The sequence below is a fragment of the Lethenteron reissneri genome, chromosome 16 (genome assembly GCF_015708825.2).
Source record: "Lethenteron reissneri isolate LAM-NWPU_2019-01 chromosome 16, ASM1570882v1, whole genome shotgun sequence".
NCBI classification, from domain to species: Eukaryota; Metazoa; Chordata; class Hyperoartia; order Petromyzontiformes; family Petromyzontidae; genus Lethenteron; species Lethenteron reissneri.
This window is the reverse complement of record NC_083794.1, coordinates 7795448-7821338: the sequence shown is the minus strand read 5'-3', so window position 1 is coordinate 7821338 and position 25891 is coordinate 7795448. Positions and strand designations below refer to the sequence as shown.

General features: G+C 43.4%; 1 protein-coding gene across 2 annotated transcripts in view; it reads left to right on the top strand.

The window, feature by feature from the left end:
• The first annotated feature begins 654 nt into the window (after positions 1 to 654).
• RFC1 (replication factor C subunit 1) overlaps positions 655 to 25891 on the top strand; it is a 37245-nt gene continuing 12008 nt past the window's right edge. Inside the window, exons 1-15 of one of the 2 annotated variants that reach the window (XM_061552277.1) lie at positions 655 to 740; positions 3658 to 3903; positions 11494 to 11632; positions 13607 to 13738; positions 18073 to 18383; positions 19007 to 19075; positions 19632 to 19718; positions 20265 to 20319; positions 21166 to 21392; positions 21515 to 21619; positions 22416 to 22595; positions 23100 to 23204; positions 23533 to 24022; positions 24735 to 24841; positions 25606 to 25720. In XM_061552277.1, coding sequence (XP_061408261.1) covers positions 675 to 740; positions 3658 to 3903; positions 11494 to 11632; positions 13607 to 13738; positions 18073 to 18383; positions 19007 to 19075; positions 19632 to 19718; positions 20265 to 20319; positions 21166 to 21392; positions 21515 to 21619; positions 22416 to 22595; positions 23100 to 23204; positions 23533 to 24022; positions 24735 to 24841; positions 25606 to 25720 — 2434 coding nt within the window. In that variant the 5' untranslated portion in view covers positions 655 to 674. Of the gene's footprint in view, positions 741 to 3657; positions 3904 to 11493; positions 11633 to 13606; positions 13739 to 18072; positions 18384 to 19006; positions 19076 to 19628; positions 19719 to 20264; positions 20320 to 21165; positions 21393 to 21514; positions 21620 to 22415; positions 22596 to 23099; positions 23205 to 23532; positions 24023 to 24734; positions 24842 to 25605; positions 25721 to 25891 lie in introns of both variants that reach the window. The other variant, XM_061552276.1, reaches the window with a different exon arrangement.

Here is a 25891-nt window from a genome sequence, read left to right as displayed (position 1 = left end):
TGTATAAATTCTGTATCTGACAAACAATCGATTCTCAATCGCACTATCCAAATGCACAAGCAAGCTTTAGCGTAAGACTCTACGTACGGATCTGTATTTCCAATGCCCACATCTACAATAGAACCCCTCTTAACGACGGCAATTGGTGCCACGAAACCGGTCGTTAAGTGATCTGGTCGTTAAGCGAGTACAGGAAATACACGTTAAAGGTTGACTTAAAGCTTTCGTGACTGCAAGAATTCATATTCTTGGGTCTTTCGGTAAAGTCACGTAGATAGGTTCAAAGAAAATAATAGGAAGACGACCGCTTGTGTTGCGATCGAAAATTCGTAGTTTTTTTTTCTTTTAACCTATCTCCGTAAATTTACATAAAGACCCACGAATATACACGTTAAAGCCTTATTTCGTTCCGACAGCATCGAAAGTTACCCTTTTTCACACAAAAAACGTAATTTACTATATTTAAAAAATACGTATCACTACATAGAGATACCAACATTACAAACACAATATTAAAAGAAACGTGGGAAGTTAAATCAACGCATTAATTAATATTTATACCGTACATACAACAGCCCCTATTAGGTAGGGGGCGCCCATTTACGCGTACGCGTTCCACGTGCGTCAGACGCGCCCTCGCGCCTCCGCGCCACCGTAGACACGCCCATCTGCGCATGCGCGTCGAGGTGGTTTTGGCGCGAACCGGGGCAAGGGTCCCACCCGCGTCAGCTGGGCCCATGGTGAGAATCAACAACGATAGTAGCAGCAACAACAGCAACATACAGACACAGCTACAGCGAATAACACACAGGCGGCTATACACACAACTACAGCAACGCTCTCAGCCAGGGGAGCAGTTGTGGTTGCTGCGTGGCCCCAACGGAGCCTCAGCGCTCGTTACTGTCTTCTGGTGACACGCGCGCCCCTTGCTAGCAACACGAGTTCATGTCTGCGACAGATTATTGTTGGCGTATTTGTTACTTAATCATTTACAATTGCTGCAATTAGCGTTTCACCGGGTGTGGTTGTGATCGTTGTGGCGGCAGGTGTCGTGGCGAGGCCGTGTCTGCAGCAACGAGTTGCGGTCGAGGGGCTGTCGTTTTGCTCGGAAGTCCTTTAGTGTCAATCACGCGAGAGTTGAGATTCGCCTTCTCCTCTTAAGATGTTATTCTGTGACCGTACGACACTGCTATGAGATGATCTGTTGCGCCATCGTTTTAGGTGAAGTACTTTGCTTCGGCTACGTTGGCGTGGGTCGAGTTTTAGTTCTCGCGTTCAGACGATATCCATTTCCCGCGTGGATTAATAACATTGACATCGTGTATTCCTTCCTACTCTTAGGCTTTTCGGTAAAGTCACGTAGGTAAAATAATAATAAAAGTAATAGAAATAATAATAGAAATAAAAAATAATAAAAATCTAAGAGTATGAATCCTTGCAGTCACGAAAGCTTCAAATCTAGAATCGTGTATACCATTTGGAATATGATCCTTAATTGCAATACATGAGATTCATTATTTAATTTTAGGCAATTATATATAGTTTTCAAAATTTGACATGGTATGGATAAGTCGTTATTCTCTATGGATGAAGCTATTTGTGTATCGCGTAAGAATCTGTTGAGATTCGTTTAACCGTTTGGCAATATTGATGTTTGTATCCCAATGCAGTGGTCACCGGTTTGATTATATCTCCCTTATAATTGGCAAGTTTCTTAAACCTCCTCGCCCGCCACCTCTGTTCACCCACACCACCATCTCAAAACAAGACGTCTGGCCAAAGGGAAGCTCTAGAACTCCAGGGCACGCTATCAGCGGTGGCGTTTACAAGTGCAGCCCTACAATTACTTACTAACGCCGCTGCTTAGGGAAGGGCCATTAACCATGTGAGGTTGTCAATGAGTCGTGTTTTTGTTTGCTGATGTACAGCAGTTCTCCATTAATCCGCGGTGATATTGGGGTTTCATATAGCAGGTCCTGTAATAAGCGAAGCGCCGTGGAGGTTAGTTTCGTAATGCGCTTACATGTCTTGGCGCCAATGCGGTGTGCCGCGGATTATGGGACGAAAGAGTCGGATGTCTCCATGAATCCACCAACATTTTGCAGAAAACATGCGAAGCACGGTCACGTGACGAGCACCAACATTCATCCACGATAAACTTGCGGATTATAAAAAATTTTTTTTTTACTCATCTGCCACATTAATGTATGCTGAAGGATATTTCGCACGTTCAAAATGGTTTATTCTAGTCCGTTAAATGCAAAATTAATTTCTACAAAACAAATAATGTCAGCACGGCTAGTCTGTTTTGCAGAATAGCCGTGCTGATACGAAACAAAAAATTGCTAAATAAAAATAACTAAACTCCGCCCTTCGCTGTAACTGGTCCTGCAGTTCCGTGTTAGCCTGGCTCACTTCTATAGATCACAGTTTGCGGGCCACAAAAGCGTTTTTAATCGGCCCCAGTGTACCGTGGATTTAGCGATTAAAGAGCAACTCAACTCCATTAGAAACCTAACGAATTATAAGGTTGGCGTAGTCTGGAAGAATTCCAGAAAAAAATCTTGATTACTGGATCAATGTCCCTATGGATTATTGGAAGAGTCGTGTACCACCAATCCTCGAATTACAATGATATGACCACGGACTCCAGCAATTTACATGAGGGCCCGTAGTGATGCTTTTTAAATCCTTTATATTAAGTTCACTTGCTTGCTTGCGCGCTTACGACCGTGCAAATCTTTCGGTCGTTTTTTTACCCACTTCCCGTGATCCAATCGAGCTGACATTTTGCACACAAACTCGTTGTGCGTGACAATTTATTTTCGTGAAATTTTTTTCCCAAAATTTTACACTTTTAAGGAAAAAAAAAATTATGTTTCATTACCAATTGCTTAATGGTGGCAGGCAATCATCTGACCCATAGGTGGCAGCCATCTCAAGCCAGAGGACGGGAGGACTCTAGCCGCCCGTTTCAAAGACCAATGTCCTTATATACGACTTTCCTTATATTTAATTTAAAATACCAATGTGATGAAAATGAAACTCTTACTCAAGAAAAACAGAAATGAATAATAAAATAAAACCGATGCCACGCACATAAAGGATTTATAGTGAAAAACTTTGTTTTTACGGGTTAATTTTTTCCCTTTTATAGTTTGTGTTTCAACCATCTGAGCTAACCATTTCAGGTGATTACTTGGTTCTTACCCATTATTTAACAAGGTTAGATGTTTTTCAGCTCATCTGTTTTGATTGATGGCCTCAATGAAATGTGAGTGCTTAGTCTCAGCTGGGACTGCCTGGGTCAGGGACCTGTAAAATTTACACTTCTGGAATACCCCATCCAGTACTTCTCACGATGGCAGTGCCTACTGGTCAAGTGTAATCTCCAGGGCTACCGGCAAACCAGAAAATATTGATTGAAAAATTAAGCCCTGCATAACGGTAATTCAAATCATTATCTGCAATAATTACTATTTTAAATATAAACAGCAAAACATACAATAATGTCGTACAGTTATTGTCCACTGATGGATCGATTCTTGAGGAACTTAAAAAAGAAAGTGAAAATCTAAAATGCTGTGGAGTAAACTCAGCGCTCCCTTCAGGTGCTCAATTACAGTCCCCATTGTGGGGGGAACCTCTTGATTGCAGGACATCCGCAAGTTTTTCGCACCGCAAGCTGCGAAGCTCGCTGCTAGTGGCAACAGCAGCAGCAGCAGCAGCAGTGGCGGTGGCAGCCGAGCGGCGGCAAAAGTGAAAGGCAAAGCTCCGCCGGTGGCAAAGGCAACAAAGGCGACCACGAAGGCGACCACGAAGGCAGACACGAAGGCGGTCACGAAGGCGGTCACGAAGATGGCCACGAAAGCAGCCAGTGGGAAGAGGCACAAGGAGGAGACGGTGTGTGTGTGCTTTGCGGATGTGTGTGCTTGCAGGTGCTCATATTGATTGGCAAGAACACGGCGGTCAAGTGTGCAGTGTGCTTAGTAAAAGTTCCATAGTACAGCTTGTGACTGACCCTTGTTGGTCGTGTGTAGTGTTGAAAATTAATTAGTCCTGCTTGCTAGGTATCTGTATATGTATGTTGAACTTTCGTACCATACGTAGCCAACCGTGCTAATCGGACGTATGAACGTTCACCCGAAAAGATGAATTGTCTCAATTTGGGCTCGCGATTCAATTAAAGAATCGATTAATATAGTCTAATTTGTACCACCCAGTTTTTATTGTTTTCAATTCTGTCTTGTTTGTACTGCCGCGTCTTTGTAATTAGCCTCAATACAATAGTGTATATTTCGTATAAATTGTAAATAATTCCTACGAGCCTGGTGCCTGTCTTGAGAAAGTAGGCATCATTTGTTAGCAATCTCTTGTTTTGGAACCTAAGATGTATGAACCCTTATAGCCTTTATTTCTGGGGCTTTTAAAATTTTGCATCACAAAAGGAAAATTGGTGTGGTAAAAAATTAACCCGTAAAAACAAAGTTTTTCACTATAAATCCTTTATATGCGTGGCATCGGTTTAATTTTATTATTCATTTCTGTTTTTCTTGAGTAAGCAAGCAAGCAAGCAAGTGAAGTTAATATAAAGGATTTAAAAATGAAAGCTCACCTTGACATGCCCCGTATATTCCCAAGGGCACTAGCGTTGACCCGTTTTACCACTTTCAAGAACCTGGCGGCTTCAATGTAACTGCTCTATAAATAGTCTCCATTTTACAGCGTGGGGGCAGGGATTTCATGCCATGTGGTTAGTCAACATTTGTGTCATCATGAAACGGGCGGCTAGAGTCCTCTCGTCCTCTGGCTTGAGATGGCTGCCACCTATGGGTCAGATGATTGTCTACCACCATTAAGCAATTGGTAATTAAATATTTTAAAAAAATTCCCTAAACAGTGTCAAATTTTGGAAAAAAATTTCACGAAAATTAATTGTCACGCACAACGAGTCTGTGTGCAAAATGTCAGCTCGATTGGATCACGGGAAGTGGGTTAAAAAACGACCGAAAGATTTGCACGGTCGTAAGCAAGCAAACAAGTGAACTTAATATAATGGACTTAAAAAAGAGTGGGTTTAAGTAAAACCCTGAGACATGGTGGTTCCATTAAGTTGTATCGAGGTTGCTACTGAAGAAAGATGCATTATTGCTTCCTTGAGCTGTGTGGTAAATGTTGGGGTTCATTTGCAAACACATTTTCACACGAGATGCATCCTTTCAGCAGTGTAATTACCATAAGGTGACAGGCATCGTAGCATTTTCTGTGTTCATTACTCCATCATGAACACTTGCATATTGGGAATATATACAGTATTGAAATTTGAAGTCGTGACATATTTCTTTGAGTTAGCTTATTTTAAGCTGGATTTATTGGCCGATAGATTTAAGTTTTTTTTATTATTTCCCTGGCATGCTCTGTATGAAGATCACCAAAAAATCTACTTTGTCGTATTATTATCCTGTCACATTTAGTTGATGGAAAATAGCTGTGAGGCTTTCATTATTTAAATACGAAGCCAAAAATAATCCCTAAATGTATTCATGCGAATTCCTTTGATGGTGAAGCTGGTATTAATTGTGAGAGAGGATTTTTTTTATAATTGTGGTTTAATACCTGTCATGGTTTAATTGTATAGCACAGCCATCATCGGCATGAACTGTGAGTTATCTTTTTGTGGGATGAAAGCCTCAAGTCGTCATCATTCCTTTTGGTTTTGTCATGCAACAATCCATATAGCTTCTGCATGTGAGCAGATCTCATTGCGCCGTATCCACAAGGGCTGTTCTGTCGGGGTTTAGTCTCGAGCATTGGCCATCATCACTTCTTGCAATGTCTTGCCCAAGCCCATTTTTCTTCAGTCAATGTGGTGTCTATAATTTCTGTTTGTCCATTATTGCACTTATTCTTCTTTTTGTCTTCTTTGCAAATCCAAGCACACACCTGTCCATTCTCTTTTGCACACTTTGCAGGTTCTATTCCATTTCTTTGTCAATATCCATGTTTCCGATTCATAAAGTTATGGCAGGTAGTATACATTAACTAGCTTTACTACCCAGCTTCTCCCGGGACTTGGATTCTTGTCTTGGATTAATACACGGCCTACGCGGAGGGTTGGGGGGGGAGTGACATCAGCAGGCACACTGCGTGATGCTGCCGCATGCGGGTGACATCACAGATGTGACGTCACCTCTCACTTGCGTCCAAAATATATCCATTATTGCGCCCGCCCCCCCAAAATACAAAAGTCTATTTTTATACTTCTTGCATTGTGTACAGTCTGGAAGCTACACACATGCCAAATTTCAAGTTTGTTGAATGTCGGGAAGTACGCTAAACATTTTGAACAGACACATATAATCACAAATTTACCTTTTACATATATAGAGATATCTGTGAAACCTAATGGACATCTGTAAAGCCTAATGGACAGCTGTGAAAAAGAGCTTCATAGCTGATCGGATTCCTCCACTCTAAAGATTCTAAAATAAAGATTCTGATAAATTCAATAATTGAAAACTTTCTTTCGGCATGTTGATGTTGCTTTTCATGATAAAGTAAATTTTCCTCAAAGCACTCGAGGTTGCTCTTGGTAGTCTGAATATTTCATTACTTTTATAAAAATTGTGGTCCACCTTAAATAAATGTGTTTTCCAGTTGCATCCTTCCCAACAAATATCATCATTTGTTTACAACACAGTCAAGTGCACTAAATTATAGTAAATAATATTACTTAAAATATCTTATCCTTTGTAAGGGAAGCTGTTTTGAGAGGGTAGATGCTATAGTATTAAATAAGTGGTAGTTTACATCTAAACACAGTGCCAATTGGAAAAAGATGGGAAAGGCATGAACATTATGAATACAGGAAGCCAGCAGCAACCACAGAGATGTTGTCAGCTCCCCCATCGCCTAAAACCACGGGCAAAAATCTGCCCTGCCCACATTTTAACGTACTTCGCAGTACAACGGAGTTGTGGAGCTGTTGCGGCACATTTTAAGCTGCACATACGATATTGTTTGTCCTAAGGTGGGAAGCCAAATTTGTTGGAGTTGGTTCAAATTGGTGGGCTAATGTAAGTGGCAGATGCATAGATATTAAACAAAGCGAGCCATGGAGAGTGGCATAGGCGTTTGCTGCCAACTCAACCGCTTGAGGTACTGCAGCCAAGCTCTGAGCGAGCGTGCCTTCTTTTGGGATGACTTGATCGTAGACTCCGACGGAGACTCGAGTGATGCCCCACTGGGCTTCCTATGGCAGGTGAGGACTACTGTGTGGATGAATAAAAATAATAACAATAATTTACATCCAATTATTAATCCACTTGTGAATAAAGGCCTGTGTTGGGAATGGAGGTTGTTTAACCATACTGTATCACATTGCTCAGTGCGGGTTGATGAAGGGAATTTTGTCCATGACCAGTGCAGATCACGGATGCTAGCCATGGCCAGCATTTGAACTCTAGTTGCCAGGTTCATAATGCAGTGCGTGAAACCATTGCACCACCGCTCCACCCCACCCTGTGGATGAATAGAAGAGTATTTGTGTATTCTTACAGGCTTTCATGGTGCTTGTCAACCCTGCTCTTAGTAGTGTGTGGACAGACCAGGTGAGTAAATCCTGAGCTTTTAGATTGATGGCTTCCGTTGTGCTACTACCATGTACCTAGTTTAGAACATGTTGACTGAAGATTATGCACCTACCTGTGCTGTAGAACCTAGATCATACTGGAGGATGGTTAAACTACCATAGTGATTTGCAGAACAGCTCCGTTGACAGTTATGAATTTGTTATTCATCACAACATAACGAGTGTGCTCTTGAATTTCAGCAGAACTGTCTTGTGTGTTGCCTGTCTGCCCTGCATATATGTGTTTATTTACCTCAAACACTAGTGGTGCAGGAATGCCTCCACTAGCCACATTCCAAAAACTGCTTGCACATCAGTGTGTGTGCGCGGGCTGAATGTTGTAAGCGGCTTTGGCTTGAAATGCACGTGTATGATTGCGGCCGTAAATGAAAGGAGACCTGTTGACGCTGTGACGCAGCTGTGACCCCCAGCGATAAGGCAGTCCGTTAGGTAGACGTTATCAGCGGTGGAAAACGGTAAACCTCGAAGGGATTTTGGCCGCCTGCCTCCTCAATACACTTGGTAACCACCGTCCCACCATCGCAGTCCTCTAGAGAAAGCATCCAATTATTGCTTTTTAAATGGTGTTGGTGAAATTTCAAATGTCTAATTGTCCCATCCTCAAACGAGTGCCGAGCATTGTTCATTTCTGTTGACTGTTGTGAGCCAGTGTTAGATATTCTATATTTCTATGGCAGAATATCTACTGTTGACGTCCGACTAAGTTATCGTTCACTCGGTTATACTCATATTAATGTACCTAGGAGTCATGATGGGGCTAGCTTGATCATGATTTGGATCTACTTGGTTCTTTCGGTAAAGTCACGTAGAAGGGAAATAATAAAATAATAAAGATAAAACATGATGCAATACAATTCTCACGACGTTTCGGCCACAACACAAGCAGCCATACTCAGGTGAAGAAACAGAGCTGTCGGAAAGACAGCGCTCCAAAGAACACTGCTAAGCTTGGCAGCGTATTTACGTGACTTTACCGAAAGAACCAAGAAGATGAATCCCTGCAGTCACGAAAGCTTTAAATCGAAACATGATTTGGATATTAAACTAGATTCGAAGCTTTCGTGACTGCAGGAATTACTGTTTGGTTATTTTGGTAAAGTCACGTACAAATAAATTGTATTAAATAATCGAACACGAACTTTCGATTGCAACACAAGCAACCATCATCAGGTACAAATGATTGAGAAAACAAACATAGTAAACTTGGAAATATAATGCAATATAACACAGAGTCGGCCAACACAAGTCAACACCCCACCTGGTTGATTGCGTTCTTCCAAAGATTGCTAAATTTGAGAGAGAGACAAAACATAGACACGGAAACACACAGACAGACACAAGCAGAGAGAGACAACACAGAGAGAGAGACACAACATAGATACACTGTGTGCCTATGTGTGAGTCTCTCTCTGCTTGTGTGTCTGTCTGTGTGTCTCCGTGTCTATGTTTTGTCTCTCAAATTTTGCAATCTTTGGTAGAATGCAATCAACCAGGTGGGGTGTTGACTGTTGTGTTGGCCGACTCTCTGTGTTGTATTGCATTATATTTCCAAGTTTACTATGTTTGTTTTCTCATTCATTTGTACCTGATAGATGGTTGCTTGTGTTGCAATCGAAACTCGTATTCTATTATTATTTAATTTAATTTATTTCTACGTGACTTTACCGAAAGAAGCAAAAAGTAATTTAGATATTAACTCTCATTCTTTTCAGTGAGATCCCAACTTTTCTACCAACTCAGCTACTGATGCTGGATAATAACTCTTAATGGTGTAACCATGCATTATTTTATCGATTAATATCCATCCATGGGCTCATGTGCATTGAACATGTCTGCAAATTGGTGTTTTTGGTTTTCTATTCATATATGTTTGTATAATGGGTTTACATGACCTCTCCAGTCACTGGGATACTGAAGATAAAAAAAATATTATTTCATCGATTTGTGACCGTGCATTATTGACCAGTTCGTTGAATCTGTGAAAAAGAGCTTCATAGCTCATCGGATTTCTCCAGGATAAATACGGATTCAGAATCACAAGGAGGACAATGCATTACAAACCAACGCAGCCAAAAGTAGCATCCCACTGCGAGGATGGAGTGATGAGATCTGGCTAATGTGCAGGTGCTCTATGGATTATTGTTTCATGGGATGGTGAGGGATGGCGGTGGTTTGGGCAGTCCTTTATTCAGTGGTGGATTCATTATGGCTTCTGATGATGATAAAATTAGTTGGTAATAATATAACTTTTTAAATTTGAGTTTTGCGGAGTATTATCCTTTAATTTGAATTAGTATCCAGAGTCACATTAAGAAGAGTTGTTCCACGGCAGCTGTGTCTGAGACATCTGGCATTTTGGGTAAAATTTTCAAAACAAATTATTTTTAGGGCGATTTAGGGAAGTGGCATGTTTAATCTCTAGGCTCTGCCACATTGTTTGCTGTGTCAGGTTACTGCAGAACATGTGTCGTGTATTTATGATTATTTTTGATGACGGCATTAAAAACACCACAGAACTGTGTTATTTTTGGCAAAGAATTTTATATCTGTGGCAGTGTGCGGGAAGGTCTTCTGGCAGTGGCTTTTTAGATTGGCGGATTGTGATGATTGATTTAAACAATACACTCCAATTCGGTTGTCTGAAGCGTCATAATAAAATCAAAACTCCAGAGACAAATGGGGCTGAACGTCAGGTTAGAAATATTCCGTTGTGAATTCAATTTGGGATGGTGCGTTGGTGCAGTGGTTTGCACCCTGCGTTATGATCTGTTCATTTTCCGTGAATGGCTGTGGCGAGTGATATCTGAACCTGTCCGAGGCACCCCCCCGTCACCAACTCGCCCTGACTAGTGTGGTGAGGTCTGGTCCAATGAGCGACAGGGCTTAAACCTATATTATGATGGCTTAAGGAGTCCATCATCCAACAGTGGATTGACAAACGGCTGTAAAATTAGATGCGACCATAGAGAAAATAGTAACATTGGTAAAAGCATGTAACGAATGTATCAATTCATGGAGTAAAATAAATTCTTGCTATTTTGCGATACTTGCATCGAATCGGCAGTGTGAGAATTGATTCTTTATTATTGAAGCATATGGTGTGTCATTGTTAAGTGGACAGTGAACAACACCGTACAAATACAAATGAGGTGGTTAAATTGAAACAAAAGATAATCGGTACTTGAACTGAATGGCAACCCCAAATTGTTACACGCCTGATTATATTGAAGGGACATTTACTGGAACCAGGACACATGGACCTTAGTGTTTGAGGAAGGTTGGAAAACAGTTGGAAATGGGATGTTTATGTTTTCACATTAATTTAAGTTCGGACATTTTACTTTTGTGCATGTGGGTTATGTCAATGGAAACCGTTGCACCTACTCTTCATTGATAGAAACGGCGAGAAGCCTTTAATATTTACACTATTTTTCAAACAGTCCTATCGGTTTAAAGGAAATGTGCTTAATGATTAAGCGAGTGAGGGAAGGCAGTAAAAATACACCAGGTATTTGTTCTCTATTCACACTGTGATGAGTATTAGCAGCTAGCTAAGAACCGAGGTCTCCATTAAATGTTTATTCATCTGGTGATGAAACGCAGTTTGAACAATGTAGCAAAAACTGCAATTTTGGAAAACTCCCGCTGGAAATTGTTATTAATGAAATGGTCATGCCACATTATATGATCACCTAGCTAAACTAGAATTGGGTAGTGTAAATTAAAAAACGCTAATTTTTTTTTATTATCTTGGGACGATGCTAGCGCGGCACTTGCCTCTTTATGGCATTTGATCTGTACGGGCAGCGTTTCACGAACGTCCGATTTGTGTCGCTCTGCAGCTGAAGAGCCGCGTCCGTGGAAAGAAAGCCGACAAAAGTGATGACGACGACAGCGACGATGATGATGATGAAGACGACATAAAGGGTGGCACAAAAAAGCAGAAGGCCAGAAAAAAGCGTGGAATCATTTCAGACTCTGGTAAGCTTCTCACCGGATCCTGAGTCCTTAAATACTGGGCCTCAGGGACCAGATATTTATTTTGCCTAAGACTGATTGCCTCTTTCTATAACATATGTCTACCACTATGTCTGTATCTCGCGCCTTAGAGATACGGTCGCATTTAGAAGTTATATGAATGAAAATCCTATTGCATTGTGGCTTCCGTGAATGATTGAAATGTCATTGGTCAAAATACTCTGAAAATTACAGGTTTTTTTTAAACAATGTTTCTAATTCCGTGATAATTCTTTTGGCTGTTCCTTAGAAGACTAATTAAGGAGAACTTTGTTTAATGATTACATGAACTGGATTTAATTAGTTAAAATCCACCCTCACTAATGCAACTTCCCATCCAAGTTAAACACATTTTCTACAGGGTTATTTACGTACTGAAATCAAGTTTCTGTTGTATATATGCATGTATGTTGAACTTCTTTTGCACCATACGTAGCCAACCGTGCTAATCGGAGGTGCGGGGAAGATGTGGAGTGTTTTTCGCAAACCTACGAAAACCAAAATACACTACTATGGATGACGGCATTTCCCCTTTCTCGGAGCCCAGCAATCTGATCATAATTTACAGACTCCTCGGCGTGTGGGAGCTTAAAGTGCTCAACCCAAACACTGAATGCCCCAATGAGATAGGGTATCCCCGAAATTAGCAGTGGCTCTGCTGAGAGCCTCAAGCATGTTATTTCACAAGTGTTTGCCCTTGGTCCTCAATAAGTGGAAGGCGAGATTAAGTGGTGGGCTGAGTTAAAGGAGGCCGTGTAAATAAAACAGAGCTGCACGGCTGTGTTTGCATTCCTTTTTGCTTCTGTTGGTGGGCCGCAACATGTTTAAATAAAACTATCTTGGCACATTTACAATGTTCACATGAACCTTTCTTTAGTTAAACATTGTCACGCTTTGCTGGTTTTATCGTGACATTAATTTATTTACTTTTATTAGCAATTCAGGTTTTATTTTAGGCTCAATAGATGATCGTGAAATCATATTTGGAGTTATTACTTGGCATAGCCAAACAGATGGTGAAACATTTATGGGCCGAAGCAATATAGACGTACTCAGTCATGTGTTCGTCATGAGCTGTGTGAAATACGTCATATATTTGGGAATTCGAGTCACATGATCTTTGGAACATCATAATCATTTTCAAAAATGCGTCTTCCCAAATTGCTGCTCCGTGATGTTGCCTTGTTTCTCTCTTTCATTGTATAACTGAGCTGTGCCATGGCAGTATTGAGCCAACCCAGCGCAGCTCAGGAGTTGCTAAAAAATTCCACTGCAGAATCCAAGCCATGCTGCTGACGTCACATGCAACGAAGTAGTCAAGACACATGTGGGATGACACTGTGTCCTTTCAGTGTACTGACTAACGTACATACAATGAGATTGTCATTAGCCACGCCCCTGGCTGGCCCCGTGCTAGATTCAGATGCCTGATTCACGGTGGCGAGATGTTAACTCCCTCATCTGGTATGAAGGAGGTCGTTGGTTCGATCCCAATCCTGACGCCTGTATATTTGGAGTTTGCATGTTCTCCCCGTGGTCGTGTGGATTTTTCTCCGGGTCCTCTGGTATTTCCCTCCACATTTATAAACATTCGTTTAGAGTATTCGGCTGCTATAAATTTCCATGTGATAAGCCACTTCGTTGAGCTATAATTTGTGGCCAAGTCGCTTGTGAAAAAGAGCTGTATAGCTCAGTGGGCCTTACCTAGTAAAATAAAAAATAATTTAGTTTATAGTCTATCATGGTTTGGTTCCAACTTGGCATGGCAAATAGCCAGTGGAAAACCACCTGTACCATGAGGGCCCCGTGCTGGCTTGGTTTGGATGAACCAGTGGAAAAGGGGTTTTCAAGTTATAATCACTAATTTTACGTCAAGGTTGAAGATTGTCATCTGTATATTCTGAAAAGCAAAATGCACCCGCACGTTGTGCTGTGTAGATTCGGATTTGGAGGAGATTCCCCCGCCGAAGAAAAGCCACAGTTCTGCCTCATCCACCACCAAGACCTCAGCTGCCACCAAGACTTCCAAGACTTCCAAGACGAGCAAAGTGGTGACCATCTCCGATTCTGGTAGGCACAACTTTGATCAAATTGCATTACTTTTGCACGTATCGCAGTGTGAAGAGGCCATACGACTTGTCTACAAAGAGATCTTTCACTGAGCTACAGTATATCTATTTGTGGTGTGTCTGCTTACTCTTTGGTTCTTTCGGTAAAGTCACGTAGGTGAAAAAAAAATTGTGATTGTATTTGTGATAGCGGGGTTATTTATTTATTTCAGACACCTTTGGTGGCTTATTTATTTATTTAACATTTTTTCACCTACCTGACTTTACCGAAAGAACCAAAGAGTATGGATCCTTGCAGTAACGAGAAGCTGCAAATCTAGAATAGTGTGTCTGCTTGCTTTGTAGAGGATAACATTGTGGGATATTTGAGTTAACGAGTGATGGGCAGAATGTATACTATCCAACTGCAACACCCAGTTTATAATGCCTTCATGGACCAGACTTAAACGGAATCCTGTACATTGATTGCCTCGTCAAAGTATGCAGTTACATATATACGTTGTTGTGGCTTTTGCCTGCAACGTGACTTGTTTAGTTGGCAGCGAGGGATGTGAATAATGCTGTCGTATTTTTTCGGGTGTCTGCCACGTTGTCGCTGCTGGCCTCATCACGCACAGAGTATTTTACCTACGTTGTTGGAGTCGGGGTTAAGTACGTCATCGGAGCTTCATGGTCAAGGCCGACGTTGATAACTGGGTTTACAGTAAAAGAAAAGTCATCTCATGGTTATTACCCCACGCCACCCACTCTCACTCCCTCTTCACTAAGGTCAAGGCCAAAGCAAAGACTGTAAATGATTTAAATGACCTGTTTGTATATTTAATTTATTTTTTCCAGTCAGGAGATGTTTACGTGCTGTTTGCCTGCACTTTCATATGTATGAAATGTCAGTTACAAAATGTTTGGACATACACAACTATTTTGATTCATGCTATCCCTAATGCTTAATATATGTTGATGTAATCATAAAAACTATCAGTCATCATCCCTTCTCGTGATGAGTCCTCTCTCAGCCCACTAAAATTACATCCCAAATGTGTTTTTCCTTTGACCCGTTTTCTATCAGTGTAATCCCAAGCACACACATCCTCCATTCTTATTTGCGCACTCGTAAAATTTGTTCTATAACCTTCATCAGTGTCCATGTTTGTGATTCATCTATCACAGCGGGTAATATGTACTGATTTAAAACGTTATTCCTTGAGCACATAGGTATGTTGCTTTTCAAAATCAAGTTAAATTTTGTAAAAGCACTACAACCTGCACTCGTCTGCTGCTTCATTTAAGAATTCTGAACCCCGGCCACACCTTCAGCAATTGCTAAAGGTCCATGCACATACTCTTGATGTATTTCCAGTTCAGTTCTTTCAACAAATATTTAAACTTATTTTGAAAACCTGTTGCACGTGACTTTTCGCTTGCTCATTTATGTTGAGCCCAAATACCAAGTATGTACAAAAATGTGGTACATACTTCTTGGTATTATGCAGAGGAATTTGATTAGGTGGAAATTGATGCAAGCTGTCACAAGCTAAAGTCTAAATAAAGGAACATATATATATACCACTATATACCCTGAAATTATATGAATAAAGTAACAAATTCGTATCAGAGGGGAAGTTGTGCAAGAAGGTACTCTCACTACAGATCTCCAGGTATTTAAAAAAAAAGTCTCCAAAAATTGGATTGTACAAAACAATGTATAAATTATGAACTTTAAGCACATTTTCGGATAATATCGTCGTGATAACAATCGGTGGAAATGAAGTCTAGTTACAAGAAATATTTGAAGGACTTTAAGGAAAATAGTAACTCTGGTAAATGAAATGACCGCTTAATTTTGTTTCTTTCTGTAACACAAAGAACACGTATTGAATTGCAAATAGGAATATTACTAAAACACTCTGTTTAGTTCACATAAATGTCGTTGCTACGATACTCACCATTGGTTACAGTTGTCTACGGTCGGATGCCTTAAACTGTGATTGGGCAGTCATGGTGGGCATGTTCAGCTTGAGTGTGCGAGCTGAAGTTTAAGTTCAAGGCTGCCGACTGATAAGAATACTTTGCTTGCCTAATTTGCTGTGGGCTCGGGCACTGCAGCAGTGCGCTTGGAGTATGCTCACAATGTAGATGTGCGCACACGCCTGGTTTAACATATCTGGCCATTTGTAGGTTACGATTGACTTTGACACTTGATTGTGTAGTCTGAAGGTGATGTTCATGCTACGTTCGTGCAATTGATTACGCGGTTATAATCGTGATGTCCAAATGAAGGACTTAGCTCTGACTGCCGAATTGAACGTATGCATTTGAATAACCACAGATGTATCAGAAAGGATCTGGTATTGTTTGTTTTGAAAAGCGATTAATGTATTGTAATACAATTAAAACAATAATTTTCAGCCCTTTCTTTATCCACTGCTGGATGTAGCCCTCCCCATGCTGTGCCTGTCGTGGTGGTTTTTTTTACCTTGACACTGGTCAGGATTGGTGAAGAGGAGGTGCCTTAGACTGCTTCAGATATGACTCGCCACTGAGGTTAGCCATCATCAGGAATTCAAACTTAGTGCAACGGATTCATAACTTAGTGTGCTAACCACTGTGCGGCCACTATACCCCAATATATACTAAACCCTTTCTCTACATGATAAATATACCCTCTGTTTCTATATAATGTCTTGAGATGCAGTCGAATTTGAAGACCATGTAAATACAAATATTGTATGTGAAAGCAGTGGTGGCGTGAAGAATAAGCAAACGACACAAGGTGAGGGTCCCAAATAGCTGAAGGGGTCCTACTTTGATGAGAAAATGGGGAATGCACCAACAAGCTCAGTAGTGTCGTGGTTAGCGCTACGCTGCGCTATGAACCCAGCGACCCGAGTTCGATTTCCGTTCATGGCCAACACCAGTGGCGATTATTTGAACTGGTCCTGGGCCTCCCCTAGGTCGACCCAGCATCAAATGAGTACCTGGTGCGATGTGTAAACATCGCCACTTGGGAGACAAAGGCGGTCTGGCGTGGTGCTGGCCACCCACCCCCTTCGTGTACCATTTCGGCCTCCATAGGTGCTCGCTAACAGCACTTGCCCCAACAGTCTGTTAAGGCTATACGGGGGATCTTTGTCTTTGTTTGACATGAGGAATAAGCACACAAAACAAAAGGTGAGGGTCCCAAGGGGTCCCACTTTCATGAGAAAATGGGGGATGCACCTAAAAGCTCAATTCTAATACCGCTCAGAATTTTTTTGTAATTAGTCCATTAACTATTTCACACAAATGTAATGTAATTAAGTAGTTGCTTCATATAATCTTTGCAGTCAGGTGTGGCTTGCACCATCACTGTGGGAAGAGTGAATGTGTGTTAAGAGAGATCAAGAAGACTCCTTATTTTTGCTTGGCTCCATTTCATTTGGAGTGAACCATGCCGAGCCAGGGCAGCATTTGCAATCTGATCTGTTGTGAAAGCCACTGTTATTGAAGCGTCAATATGGTGGACTTTGTCCCAGAAATCTGCACAACTCCCCCCACCCTGTGCGTACCCCTTCACAAAAATGAACAGAGTAAATGCAAATGTTTATTGTCTTGTTTTGCAAAGTACAAAGTGCAGGTACTATAAACGTGGGCACCCCTTTATCGTGGGCTCAAACAGATAGTGGCCGTGAACTCTTTGCTTCCAGGGCTGTTGGGGATGATCAAACCTTCAGGGACACTTACCCTTTGCAATTTCTCACGGCCAAACCAGCTATGATGTCGAGGGAGTTAAGGCCCTCACTGAGGATTACAGCAGACGTCTGGCTGCACTGAAAGGCGTTCACGTTTTGCTCGTGAACAAAAAGAAAAGGCCACAGCCCTGAATTTTGAACCTTAGTTGTTTGTTTAGTGCGCTGCTCACTAAACTGCAGGCTGCCAGTATTGTGCTGTGGAATAGTCTCTGAAGCCTTGTTCAAAAGTGAGGAAAAACAAATGTAACAACTTCATTAGATTGTATGGAAATTAGCAAACGAATATATACGTAACTATATAACGTCTCTAATACATATGCCATTGAATAAGCGTTTTTAATTATTAAAGCTGCTTTCATTGTCTACACAACCGATAAAAGTTTGCACTTTTGGGTCCTCGTAGCAGAGTAAGATAGGAAGGCTGAAAATTGTGACCATGTGGATCACAGAGTATTATCGCCATCCGATCCATTCATCAATGGCCCTTCGCTTATTGTGTCAAGACCCATTATTACAAACATTACACTTCCAGTGAGAATCTGCAGCTTATCTGACGATCCCGTTTAAAAGCGCCCACTGTGTAACGTGAAATTTTCTCCATGGCCAGATGAAGACAGTTCCTCTCCTGACATGAAGAAGGGCAAAACGAAACCGGCATCCGGCAAAGTCCCAAACGGGCACGCGCGGCTACCCAAATCGAGCCCCAAGAATAAGCCGAGCGAGCCGAGGGCTCTTCCGCGGTCTCCCCGCCGCGGTGACAAACCCCAGCCGGCGCCTGCTGCTGCCACGGCATCGCGCCGGCACGTGGAGGAGAAGAAGCCGTCGCCGGTGAAGCTGGTGCCCACGTCCGTATCGGAATACTTCGGCACGACCTCCGTGCAGCGCTCCAACCGCACGCTTGTGGCTAAGCGCAAAGCAGTGAGTGCTGCCTTCCAATCGCAGCGTGCTTGTGTTGTTTAAAACTGGGTGGCGTGACGGCGTATTTTTCTATCCTGCATGTCTACCGTGTCCACCAACTCACGTTATATCTGGATTGTAAGCTGTGCCTGCATTGCCTAAGTGTCACTGGTGGTGTGTTTTACCGATTAATTGATCAATAAATTGGTTATTGACTGTTTAAACTAGGTAAGAGCACTCTTTTTCAAGCGAGATCTGGCTCTAAATTGATAAACAGCAAAACAGATGCGTCAAACAATAAAAAAAGCGTTGATGTAAAAAAAATGTGGAAATTTTGAAACTGAAATTACATACAAGAGCAGTACAAAATGTTGTGAGCCTAACATAAAAGGAAATACCTGAGAACATTTGAGTTGCATCTACTTATAATGCCTGTTGAGTTTACTCAGCCAGGGCACAATATTTAGATTGCCTTGTTTTTTACATATGCTTTGTGTATTGCAGGTAGACCATGATTGAAATTAGCAAACCAGGATTTGTGCCATCATGAAATTTTTTATGACATGGAATATTCACCGAGTTATGAATCCAATTGCAATGATAAGTATATTATGTAATTGTATGAAATTACTGTGCTATTGCAGGGATCAGACAGCACTGATGAATCGTTTAGCCCCAGTGAGCCGACATCTGCACAAGAGGATGTTTCCAAGGTATGGCTCTTAAGCCTTAAAAAGAGTTATGCATTATATTACTGCATTTTTGTACTGCCCATTGTCAATCCATTGCTGGACACAGGCCTCTCAATGCCATATTGGGAATGGGGGTTTTCTGACTGTACTTTATCATGCTAACCATTGTGGGTAGGTTAAGGAGTAGGATGGGGGCCAGAAACCGGTTCAGATAACACTGCCACCAATTATGAATACAAATATATATATACATACACAGGACTGCATTAAAAGGCAAAGTTTTTACACTTATGGAGTTGATACACACAGTTAATTGCACACAGGTTGGTGACTCGGTGTTAAATTACTTTACTAACCCCAGTGTTGGAAGTTACCAAACAGGATCAAACTGACGCTGTGCTGCACAGGACAGATAGCAGCAAAGTTAGCGGGCTTTCCTTTGCACGCTGCACATCGTGCTTGCGTCTATCCGACCATTGGAACACGTGTTCCCCGCAGGGCTTGTCCATGCTGTCTGACGAAGGCGGTGTGTTGGCCTCTGACCCCTCTGAACCCTACCCCCCCCTCCTCTTAGCAGCTGGAGAAGCAGCTGCACGAGGATGAGGAATTTGCGCGCACGCTCGCCATGTTGGATGAGGAGGAGGTCGCTCCGCAGCACAAGAAGGTACCGCCTCACTGACTAAGACCTTCACGGCAATATGGATACGCATATGTAGGGTGGTGTTACAGCGAACAAATCCTGTGGCTAGTGTTCTGTGGCCGGTTACATGAACCAGTGAAAATTTCCCGATGAACATCTTTTTCACATAAACGCTTAAAAGTTTCCTACTTGCAGTAAGAAGTACTGTATGTTAATTTGGCCGGGTGGTGCTGCACTTAGATCGCTTAACTCGCTCGGCTGAAAATTTGCTGGTTCAAATACGAGTTAAGAGTCATCTTAGCCCATCATCCCTCTGTAGTAAATAATGTAACTACCACTTTCGTGCAAAGTCAACGGTGTTTTTTTGTGAATAGATTAACCCTCGCCATAGGAATGTGGAATTTCCACTTGGCTCAGGTCCGCCAATGGAGATGAGCTGTGCTAGAGCGGGGGAAACACATTCACTTGGTGTTAGCATGCATGAAAGGGACACGTGTTACACGATTAGTGGAGGAATGCGTTCGGTTGGAGCACCGAGTAAATGCGCGCACTGTGTTGTGTTTGTCGCAGGCTCGTGTGGAGTCATTTGCTCGCAGCAGCAAGACGCCAGAAAAACAACCTGCACGTACGAGACGCGCCGTCACACACTCTCACACGCTCACACGCTCACGGGCCCTCAGTGAGACTTCATCCTCCACCCTAGTGGAGTGCGAGTTTGGTTTACTGGAATTGTCTCACGAGGTGATTTTTAGATTCATCATTATTATCAGCCATTGTTTATCCACTTTTGGATGAAGACCTCTCCACACCTTTACCATCTCTGTCAGTCCAGTGCTGCTACCATACGTGTCACTCCTGCACAGATATTGATCTCATCGCTCCATCTCTGCAGCAGTCGCTTTTTAAATGGGTTCTCTCCTTGGGCTGCCATTTTATCACCAGTCTTGTCCATCGGCCACTACGCTATGCTATGGTTAGTATAACTGGATTTTCGTAATGTGATGATATAATGGTATGATAATTCAAACAATTACGGTATTGATAACTATAGTAATGTAGCTTTGGCAATAGTGATATCAGGATAGTTGCTGGGCACTTAATTGAATAGCAAATCTGATACCCGCATTCAAAACATTTGCTCACATTTCGAGCCACATTAGGTTGCAGTGGGGAATTGTTGGCGAATGTTAAAAAACAGATAAGAGCTGTTAGATAAACATTTGATGAATATCCAGAGGAACCTTGGCATTTGTTAAACTATGCATCCCCGCAGACATAATAAGCATGTTTTTCATGTAGCTAATTGTTGTTGTCATAGAATGTTCTTAATTTGCATGTGTTCTTATTGACCCTGTAGGAGGACTGTAAAGTAGGCTCCGTGATGTAAGTCCATGTGTCCACGCGAGTCCTTACACCTTGCACGGGTATACTTTTATCTGTGCACACACTAATCCCTGTGCTTCTCCTTTAGTGAGGAAGAGGTCACCCGTGAAGCCAACCAAAGCGGCGGCTCCACCACCGTTGGTGAAGTTCGAGCCAAAAGTTGCACCCAAAAGGTCACCCTTCAAAGCGGTACCTCTGTCCACGGTGAAGTTATCTCCGGTTAAGAGGGAAATCGACCGTTCTCCGAGTTCGAAGGGTGCCGCCATGGGCTCTCCTGCCAGGACGGGCAGCACGGAGACCTCGCCCAAGTCTGAGGTGACACTGTCGACACAGATGCCACTTTCGCCGGATGTGGAATTTGACATGAGCAAGTGATTTGGCGAGCACGGCGCTGCTGGCTTAGGTTCGCCCATCGCCCTCCCCGTTTGGTTTTTCAGAAAGGCCTGGAAGACTCTGAGAAGAAACGACAGAATGTGGCTGCATACAGACACTACCTCAGCCGGGATGGTCCGCGCGCACTCGGGTCAAAGGAGATCCCACAGGCATGTAATGTTCGCTCGGCACATAACAAGTTATTCCCCATGCCCCGCGTGATACGATGAATTGTCACGATTCAGGGACACCATTCTATTTGAGATTCGGTTCTTTTTTTGTCTTGTTAGTACTCTCTGTCTCATTATCTGCCTGGAATGTTCTGCCTTGTTTATTTGCTCGCCTGAAAGAAATGTTATTTTCATGAATTGTGAATGCTTTATTTTTACATGCAGGCATCATTGCTTGTATTGTGAGCGTACATTTAATCTATAATAGTTAAAGTTGTGAATCATGACAAGTGCAGTTTCTGCGTTTCACAGTGGTTGCGCTAACCCTACTCCGCTCGCAGTTGGTTCACTCCTTGCCGACTCCTGAAAGAAGCTTCTTCACATGCGCCGTGGCAATGATACGCACCTGTCATCCGGTAGATTGGTGGCAGGGTCAGAAACACAGAACCAGCACAACTCTGAGGTTCTGGATTACGTATAAAGCTCGAATTGTCTGTTTGGGGGACACTTGGAGGGCATCGAGAGGTGCCTTTCGGAGTCGTTTTTTTAAGAAGTCTATTTTTCTCACCGTTTGAATTCTCAATCAATATTTATTTTATGTGCCAATATCACCCTCCAATAAAGTAGGCACCAGTGCACATTACAGCAGAACAGGAACGGTACAAGGAGCATATAGCAACATGAATTACAGGAAATAAACCTGTCGCCATTTAATCAATTCACGAGGTAGATTTGCAGGTGGGGCGTTTCACCATTTTTTAAGTGTGGCTGCTATTTGTTTGCCATCCCGCCAAAGGGAGGGGAGAACTGCCTGGAGGGGCTGACGTTCGTGATCACGGGCGTGCTGGAGTCGCTGGAGCGGGAAGAGGCTCGCTCGCTCGTCGAGCGCTACGGGGGCAAAGTGACGGGGAACGTGAGCAAGCGCACCGACTACCTGGTGGTCGGCCGCGACCCCGGCAATTCCAAGCTGGACAAGGTGGCGCGCGCTCATCCGCACACGGGCACCGATGACCACGCACGCACAAACGCGAATGCGCTGGATCAGGGATGGGGAACCGACGGTAGCCTACATGAGGCCTACCACTTTGAAATCACCAGCAGAGGATATTTTACCGATATTTTACCGTCACTGCGAGTTTAAACTGCAACCCATGATTAACAAAGCTCAGCTGCAGTGGACAGGACACTTATTTGCTAATAACAATATTGTACACATTCACGTATCCATTACATGAATATTTTTTGTGATTTATTGGATTTTAATGATTCAGCTGAATTGGCCATAATAGCTAATCTTCTGTTTCCCTGTGTGTGCATGTGTGCATGTGTGTCTGTGCATGTATGTGACTGCATCGTTCTGATTGTATGAATCTGTGCCTGTGCTTGCATGCCTGTCCATTCCCGTGTGTGTGTGTGGCTGCGCTTGTGTGCCTGTGTGGGTGGCCGTGTGTGCCCGTGTGTGCCGTCACCCCCGATCCAGGCCGAGAGCTGCCGAGTGAAGCAGTTGGACGAGGATGGGCTGCTTGAGTTGATCCGCACACGTCCCGGAAAGAAGAGCAAGTACACCATCGCCGCCGAGACGGAGGTCCGACTTATGACATTCAGCCTTGCACTGCCGTGACTTTGATCTAAATTTACAAAGAAGTTATTTGTCTTATAATGATCGGTAACAATAGACATTATCCTCTTTACAATCGCATTTATTACATTTCTAGCAGGTTCTTGTGATCTAATTGCTGTTTATAAAACACGCACTACTGTGCTCACAGTTTATAACATCCACAAGGTCTCTACGGGATGAACTACACTCTGTTTTTGCTTAAGGTGAAGCTGATGGCAAATGAAGTGTCTTTGATAGGCGCGGTGATATTCAACTCCCAGCCCTAGCGCATGATTATCTCTCGTGCGCGCAGGCTTCCAAGGCTAAATTCGCCGCCAAGAAGTTTCCTAGCCAGCCGACAAAGTTATCTCCGGACAAACTGACCAAAACCTCACCGGAGAAACCGACCAAGACCTCACCGGACAAGCCAACTAGCACGTCTCCAGACAAGCCCACGAAGGAGGCCGGCGGCACCGACCAGACCTCGACCGTGACCCGGAAGCAGCTCTTCTCTGCTGCCGAGCAGCAGCGGAGAACAGAGCGGACGGAGACTGGCTGGGCTGGGAGGGTGACGGGCAGAGGACCCTCGGCTGAGACCAGGAGCCCCAAGAAGGGCAGTGGCCCCGAAGTGGGAGGGGACAGCCTGCTGTGGGTAGACCGCTACAGGCCACAGTCCCTGAAGAACATCATCGGGCAACAGGGTGACCAGAGCCCGGCCAACAAACTACTGCGCTGGCTGCGCGCCTGGCACAGCAACCACGGAGGCGCAAGTGGCGGTGGAAGGAAGGCCGCCCCTAGCGTAGGTGAGGAGTCCATGCGTGCTTTCCAAGGAGCCTTAGATCTCAGATGGTTTGCCAGCAGAGGGTAGTTACATCTGTAGGATTTGTGTGCTGTTTAGAAGGAATTTCTACGTTGATAGCCATGGAGACTCAAGTCCAATAGCTAAGGTATCTCGTGTGGCTAGTTTAGTGGGTACAGGTGTATAGAAATCTTCCCTTGTCCAAAAGTTTGAGACAGGTATGACCCCTTGCGTTGTTTTCACGCACATGACTTTATGGGAGGCGTGACTCACCTCTACATACCATCTGTTGCCAGTAGTGAAGAACTGGCTGAAATGTCCCTTCCACTTTTACCATGAACAAATACTGTCTTATCGAATTTTTTTTTCAGAGCCAAAGATTGAAAATTAACAATGATGACAAGTAGAAACTAATAATATCCAGCTCTTCCTCAATCTACTGCTGGACAACGGGGGTTTTTCAACATGGTGATAAGTGTGAGTCGGTGAAGGTGGAGGAGGCCCCTGATTGGGTTCAGATACAACTCATCACTGATGTTAGCCGTTGCTGGGAATAAAGCTCAGGTAGCTTAATTTGTAGCGCAGTGAACTATCTCTTGCACCACTGCTCCCTCCCAAATCACACTGAGAACCATAATGTTATTAATCCTCGTAGTGGTCACTCGAAACATGAGATGATTTATTCTTCAAACATGGCCCTGCTCTCGACACCGCAGGAAGGTTCAGGTTCGGCGGGAAGGATGATGGCTCTGGTTTCAAGGCTGCGCTGCTGTCAGGACCTCCCGGCGTAGGCAAAACCACAACGGCCGCCCTCGTGTGCCAGGTGAGAGGTCCTAGCCACCTGCCTCCCTTGGGAGGTGATGTCACTCTTCTCTGCGTAAGAACCCTCTTGGGTTATGAGAAGTGACAATTGCCTGCGACCTGGGATAGACCGCGACACCAAGAATGCCGCATTTATTCGGCCGTGTCATGATGCTGTGGACATGTACGTGTATTTTGCCTGGTGAGATCTGCATGGATAATGTTGGTGGTCAATGGAATGTGATGGTGGTCAGTGTGTGTGTATGTATGTATGTGTGGTGGGTGGTGAATGGTGCCTGCGTGTGGGGTGTGCATGTGTCTATGTGTGCTTTTGTATTTGTACTTGTGTTTGTGCATATGGGTGTGGGAATTTGTGTTTGTGGGGATTTGTATGTTTAGTCGTGGGCAGTGGTAGTGCAGCGGTTAGCGCGCTGCACTACAAACCCGGTGACCAGAGTTCAATTCTCGCTCACGTCCAACACCAGTGAAGATTATCTGAACTGGTTATGGGCTTTCCCTAGGTCGACTCAGCCTCAAATGAGTACCTAGGGTAGTGGGTAAATATCGCCACTCAGCCTCGACAAAGGCGGCCAGGAGTGGTGTTGGCCACCCACCCCCTCATGTGCCATGCCGGCCTTCATAGGTGCTCGCTAACAGCACTTGCCCCAACAGTATGTTCAAGCTATGAGGGGGATTAGTAGGGGCTTGACAACAGAACTTGCCCCGACAGTCTCAAGACTGTACGATCGATCTTTATACGTGTGCGTATGCACGTGTTGGCGGCAGGAGCTGGGCTTGAGTTTCGTGGAGCTAAATGCGAGTGACCGTCGCAGCAAGAACAGCATGAAGAATGAGGTCTCGACCTGCTTGCGCAACACCAGCATTGAAGGCTTCTACCACGGCATGTATTCGCTCACAAACACCAGCTTTGATGTATTGTTCCCGAGAATGTGCTTCCGTCATCGTTGGAGCACACACTTAAAAGCAAATACAATTTCATAAAAATATTAAGATCTCCTGTTCAGCAAATCATGATGTGTTTTGTTGCTGTGAGCCAATATTTATTTAGGTC